At 38.6% G+C, this 6990-nt stretch overlaps 1 protein-coding gene across 1 annotated transcript; it reads right to left on the reverse strand.

Annotated features, from left to right (window-relative positions):
- Positions 1-4399: 4399 nt before the first annotated feature.
- mrpl48 (mitochondrial ribosomal protein L48) lies at positions 4400-6569 on the reverse strand. The gene is made up of 8 exons (XM_024420154.2): positions 6297-6569; positions 6097-6149; positions 5928-5959; positions 5674-5762; positions 5396-5565; positions 5081-5183; positions 4882-4971; positions 4400-4754 (listed from the first exon to the last, which is right to left on the reverse strand). Exons 1-8 carry the CDS (start codon positions 6315-6317, stop codon positions 4680-4682), a joined length of 633 nt encoding a protein of 210 aa, XP_024275922.1. The 5' UTR covers positions 6318-6569; the 3' UTR covers positions 4400-4679.
- Positions 6570-6990: the final 421 nt, after the last annotated feature.

Below are 6990 nucleotides of genomic sequence, written 5' to 3' on the forward strand. Positions count from 1 at the left end.
CCCCTTAGTAGGCTAGTCTAGATTTACTCTTAAAATAATTCAGTGGGTACTTCAAACCTTATAAACCTTACAGCTGCCTAATGGACCCTATTCCAACTAAACTACTGAAAGAGTTACTTCCTGTGTTTGGCCCTCCTATGTTGAACATAATAAATGGCCAAATCTTGACCCGAAAAATGTAAAAAACTATTGGCCTATATCGAATCTCCCATTCCTCTCAACATTTTCAGAAAAAGCTGTTGTGCAGCATCTCACTGCCTTCCTGGAGACAAAAAATGTATACGAAACGCCCCAGTTTGGTTTTAGACCCCATCATAGGACTGAGGGTGATAAATGACCTTTTAATGGTATCAGACCAAGGCTCTGCATCTGTCCTTATGCTCCTAGGCCTTAGTGTCGCTTTTGACATTATTGATTACCACATTCTCTTGGAGAGATTGGAACCCCTAATTGGTCTTCATGGACAAGTTCTTGCCTGGTTTAGATATTATCTGTCTGAAAGATATCAGTTTGTCTCTGTGGATGGTTTGTCCTCTGACAAATCAATTGTACGTTTCAGTGTTCCTCAAATTTCAGTTTTAGGACCACTATTGTTTTCACTATATATATTCTACCTCTTGGTGATGTCATTCAGAAACACAATGTCAACTTTCACTGTTATGCAGACATGTTGATGAACCTGTGTTTCAGACATAAGGAAGTGGCAGCAAATGATTTACTTTTAAACTCAGACAAAACAGATATGCTAGTTCTATGTCCCAATAAACAAAGAGATCTGCTGTTTGATCTGACAAGTCATCTTGATGGTTGTACAGTCGTCTCAAATATAACTGTGAAGGACCTCAGCATTACTCTGGACTCATTACTCAGAGAAATATCCTCTGGTCTGATGAAACAAAAATAGAACTGTTTGGCCATAATGACCATTGTTATGTTTGGAGGAAAAAGGGGGAGGCTTGCAAACCAAAGAACACCATCCTAACCGTGAAGCTCGTGGGTGGCAGCATCATGTTGTGGGGGTGCTTTGCTGCAGGAGGGACTGGTGCACTTCACAAAATAGATGGCATCACGAGGAAAGAAAATTATGTGGATATATTGAAGCAACATCTCAAGACATCAGTCAGGAAGTCGCAAATGGGTCTTCCAAATGAACCCCAATCATACTTCCAAACTTGTGGCCAAATGGCTTAAGGACAACAAAGTCAAGGTATTGGAGTGGCCATCACAAAGCCCTGACCTCAATCCTATAGAACATTTGTGGGCAGAACTGAAAGTGTGTGCGAGCTAGGAGGCCTACAAACCTGACTCAGTTGCACCAGCTCTGTCAGGAGGAATGGGCCAAAATTCACCCAATTTGTGGGGAAGCTTGTGGAAGGCTACCCAACACGTTTGACCCAAGTTAAACAATTTAAGGGCAATGCTACCAAATACTAATTGAGTGTATGTAAACTTCTGACCCACTGGGAATGTGATAAAAAAATTTTTTATAAATGCCAGGAACATTTCAATTTTGGAGAATCTCATAAAATGGGTTAAAATCATGAATAGTACTGTACACTTTGATGTAAATAATGTCTACTTCTCAAAAAGTTTTAAACTGTCAAGATGAGTAAAACAAGCTTGTCCACTATTGGCATATTTGTTATATGGCCTTCAAAATGTTAGCTGTTAAAATCTGATCCAACAATAATATTAAAGGGTTAGAAATCCAGGGCTTAAAAACAAAGGTGTTCATGTTCTTTGAAATCCACAACTTGGATCCCTCCACAGCCTCATAAAGGATCTAGATAATTTCTCTAACCTCTATGGATTACAACCAAATTATGATAAATGAAATTATGATAATATTACGTATTGGATCACACACAAAAAAATACAACTTGTCCATTACTGTGTAGTTTACCAATAAAATGGTCTGAAGGGGATGTGGATATACTCAGTATACATATCCGGAAAGAACGAAATTCTCACTCCAGTACATTTTTATATAAAGTTAGCAAAAGTAGATAAGATCTTGCTACCATGGAAAGGTAAATACCTGTATATTTGTGGTAAAATCACCCTGATTAACTCTTTAGTCATATCCCAGTTTACCTATTTGCTTATGGTCTTACCTACACCTAGCGAACAGTTTTTTTTAATTACATGAGAAGAATTTTATTTTATTTGGAACGGCAAGCCAGACAAAATTAAAACAGGCATATTTATATAATGAATATGAATTCAGCGGGCAGAAATTAAATATTAAAGCGTTAAATCCGAACTGGTTCTCTAGCAAATTAGTAAAAGTCTCACCATGTGTTCAAGAATGGCCTGTTTCCCCTTTATTCAGATTACAACCTCACTTTCAGTTATTTGAAAAGGAAATCTCCCAAATATCGCTATTTTTAAAACAAGCCATAAAGTTGGTTGCAATTTAAATCGACCAGAAAAGAGAGAATACATACAACAAATATTTTATATATATAAAAAAAGCTATAATCTTGGTAAATTATATCATGAATAGGATTGGTGGAGTTGTCTCACATGCAGCTAACAAAAACATATGAAAATGTCTGCTCTATCCAAAATTACAACCAACTAAGTGTAGCATTACCCCAAGGAACGTGCCTGTCGGCCCTGCATTAAAGATCACAATTGTGTAAAGAAAATTGTGATTAATAAAAATGTACACCAGTTCTATTCTAAAAAAATGGACAGCTGTGCCATATATTGTAAAATAGTTGGGAAGACGTACCGATTCCATGGCACATGGTTTATGAACTGATACGCAAAACGACGCTGGATTCAAAACTCCATCCAACCTCACTGAGCTTGAGCTGTTTTGCAAGGAGGAATGGGAAAAAATGTCAGTCTCTCGATGTGCAAAACTGATAGAGACATACCCCAAGCGATTTACAGCTGTAATCGCAGCAAAAGGTGGCGCTACAAAGTATTAATTTAAGGGGCTGAATAATTTTGCACGCCCAATTTTTCAGTTTTTGATTTGTTAAAAAGTTTGAAATATCCAATAAATGTCGTTCCACTTCATGATTGTGTCCCACTTGTTGTTGATTCTTCACAAAAAATACAGTTTTATATCTTTATGTTTGAAGCCTGAAATGTGGCAAAAGGTCGCAAAGTTCAAGGGGGCCGAATACTTTCGCAAGGCACTGTAAATCCATTATGGATGGTGTTAAGAGAGAGATGGGAGGACTGTGTCCGTAAAACGTATATAGGTTAACAACTTTTGTGAAAGAGCAGTTTGAAAGATATGGCAAATAGAAATCAAACCGGTTGGACATCAGAAATAGATGGGAGAGGTTGAGGGTAGAGGAAGAACAGTAGTAAAAACAAACAAAATAGAACTATTGTCAAAAAGACTGTGTCCATTAAATGTATATAGTATGTATACGCTGGAAGTAGAGGCCTAAGCATTGTTGTTCACTAATTTACTCAAATTAGAGGGGTGGTAGGATTAGAAATAAATAAAGTTAAAGATGTTTAAAAAATATGTATGATTTGGACCACAGAGTGAAGGAAAAGCAGCCAACAAGTGCTCAACATGTGGGAACTCCTTCAAGACCGTTGGAAAAGCATTCCAGGTGAAGCTGGTTGAGAGAATGGCAAGAATGTGCAAAGCTGTCATCAAGACAAAGAGTGGCTACTTTGAAGAATCTCAAATATATTTTGATTTGTTTAACACTTTTTTGGTTACTACTTGATTCCATGTGTTATTTCATAGTTTTGATGTCTTAACTATTATTCTACAAAGTAGTAAAACAGTAAAAAGAAAGAAACACCCTGATGAGTAGGTGTGTCAACTTTGACTGGTAGTGTATAGAACCTTCCAGCCCCACCTGGGATATGGATGCCTAATGCTGCTATGATAAAATCACCTGGGATATGGATGCCTAACGCTGTTATGATAAAATCACCTGGGATATGGATACCTAACGCTGTTATAATAAAATCCCCTGGGATATGGATGCCTAACGCTGTTATAATAAAATCCCCTGGGATATGGATGCCTAACGCTGTTATAATAAAATCACCTGGGATATGGATGCCTAATGCTGTTATGATAAAATCACCTGGGATATGGATGCCTAATGCTGTTATGATAAAATCATCTGGGATATGGATACCTAACGCCGTTATAATAAAATCACCTGGGATATGGATGCCTAACGCCGTTATGATAAAATCACCTGGGATATGGATGCCTAACGCTGTTATAATAAAATCACCTGGGATATGGATGCCTAACGCTGTTATGATAAAATCACCTGGGATATGGATGCCTAACGCTGTTATAATAAAATCACCTGGGATATGGATGCCTAACGCTGTTATCATAAAATCCCCTGGGATATGGATGCCTAACGCTGTTATAATAAAATCCCCTGGGAGCATGAGCAGCAGTGTGCAGTGTTTTTATTTCTCATGAATTAACCTTCAACTCCAGCACCTGCAAAAAGAACCTGGATGTGCGTATGCTCTTCAGCTTTTGGACAATGTCCTACATTCACCCACAATTCATTTACAATATGTACACGTCATGATTACAAAAAACAACACTATTGTGAGGAAAAAAAGACGCATAGGCATCCACTGCTTCAAATGTGACAAAGTAGAGGTCAGAAAAAAGTATGATGACAGTTGAGGTAAAAGGGTGGGGTGGACTGTTTTTCCTCTCACTAGGTCATCTGTGCCATCAGTCCCTCTAGCTCTGGACGCGCCTTGAAACGGGCTTGGTAATCTGCCTCTGTGTGCTGGGAAACAGACAAGCAAGTGTTGTCACTGAACAATAACAACAAAAAAGTGTACATACTGTCGATATGATCCTTGTGCAAAAGAAAAGTCATGCAGATGTCAAGAACATAGATGTCATATGCTCACCAGCTTTACAGAGAGTTGAATCCCCTCTGGCTGATTCTTTAACAGGACCTCCATAAAGGTGGGGCATAATGTGGCGTTTAGTTGGCTGAGCTGTAAACAAAACACTTATCAATGCTCTCTCTAGAGTGAAAAGCTGTTTGTCAGTGCAACTGCCAAAAGTTCAGAGAACAAATTATCATCAATAAAAACACTCCATTACCTGAACAATTCGCTCATGGGTCTTGAGGATGGCATCTACATACATCTTGGTACCTTGCTCTGGCATGACCATGACTTCTGTGCTCTTAGTGGGCAATGCATAGCTGAGAGGAGAATAGTGTTAGTTCATCCCTTTAAGGTTAGTTAGTTAACCAATGATTCAAAGACATTGGATGATGTAATCCCATGCTACAAAAGAGGGCCAAATGTGTGCCTCCTATTGAATCATTATGAACTCTGCGACAGAGACATGTATATTTGGGCCATCAAATCTTTGAGTGAGGCCAGGAACAGTGTCTTAAAGTCTACCACTCACCTCTCAGCCACTTTGACACCTAGGCGGTTGCAGAGATTGTGGATGTACTGGGAGTAGTGCTCCACTAGGATCATGTCATACCCAGAAACTTTCACGTTCAGAGTCCCGTACTCTGCATCTGTTGCAGTTTTGATCTGCTTCATCTGCTGTCTCTCTTTCTTTTTCTTTGGCTGAAGGCACAATAAATGTTCTATAAGCAAGTAGATATGCTAATGGTTTAAGCTGGTGGCTTCAGTATTAGAGAGTATAATTAAGTGATCTACGAAGGGCAGACTTACCGCTTCTTTGGGTAACAGGTGCTTATATTTGCCAATCCCATGAGTAGGCATGGTCCTGTATTGTCGCTCATTGGAAAAAGCCAGACTCCCTGCAGAAAACAGTTATCCAGCCAAACAGATGGCTTACATACACTTAGGTAATTATATAAGTGGCAATATAACTTTCAGGATATAGTCACTTCCTAAGACTTAACTAGAAAGTCTAAATTGATACACAACAGTAACTAACTATTGTTATTGGTGGGAGGACTTACCCTGAATCGGATGTTGCACTGATACTGATGCCCTTAAAATAAACATCAGAAACATTAGACACGTTGAAATGTCGCTAGCTAACACCTCATCGAATGAAACTTGATGTGGTAATTATTGTGTCCTGCAGCAACCAGCAATTGGCTGCCTATATGCTTTTAACTAATTTACCGGAATAACAATCCTGCTTGGTCCAACACACGTGAATGAAGTGCGAAGGAAGCCTGTAACGGGATAGAAGATAAACAATCTATCATATACAAGTGTTTTGATATGCTGACATGTTTGACCTTCCTTCTTACTAGCCAGCTAGCTATCGTTACATCAATAAAAATGTGACAAACGCCATTTATGAGTAGAAGACACACTACCTTGCGAATGACAGGATTCATTGCTTCAAATTTAAGATGAAGTAATCACTTCACAACAAATCTCGAAATTATATTAAATTCACAATTTTGCAGAAGCTAGTTGTTGCACATGTACACAAGAGGTTCTGAGAAGAAGGCTTCCGGTTGGTCCATCTGACTAAAATGTGCTATGGAACAAGGACAATATCTTATTTCCGCTTTCAAATGTGTTTGCTTTAAATTGTATTTAATATACGCATCAAAGAGAACTAGACGAGTATGAGGGTATTGGGTGCAGCCAAATAAGTGTATAATATGTAATTATTGCTCACAGCACAATGTCATTGTGAAAGAAAAGAAAGACGGCATTGCGTTCAAAGTCCGATGCTGGCCCTGGAAACGTGGCGTCCTCGTCAAGCAACCTGCATCAACTCCCCTTTCATATTATGTTCGGATGTGTAGTTACATTGCATTACCATGCAAAAACTTCGTTCCCATAACAATTTACATGGAATTTCATGAAATATGCAAATTCCACCAATCGTTCACCTCAGGACGTGAGAACTAAAGCAAAACATTTAGACACTGATCCCCATTATGAAATAGCTACTATATTATTGACGGATATATATTGGAAAGTTTATGTGGCAGGATCACCAAATGGGTGCGTTCGTAAATTCACTCTGGCTATCTACTCCAATTTCAGAGCACTGTC

Source organism: Oncorhynchus tshawytscha, linkage group LG30, assembly GCF_018296145.1.
Source record: "Oncorhynchus tshawytscha isolate Ot180627B linkage group LG30, Otsh_v2.0, whole genome shotgun sequence".
In the NCBI taxonomy this organism is placed as follows: domain Eukaryota; kingdom Metazoa; phylum Chordata; class Actinopteri; order Salmoniformes; family Salmonidae; genus Oncorhynchus; species Oncorhynchus tshawytscha.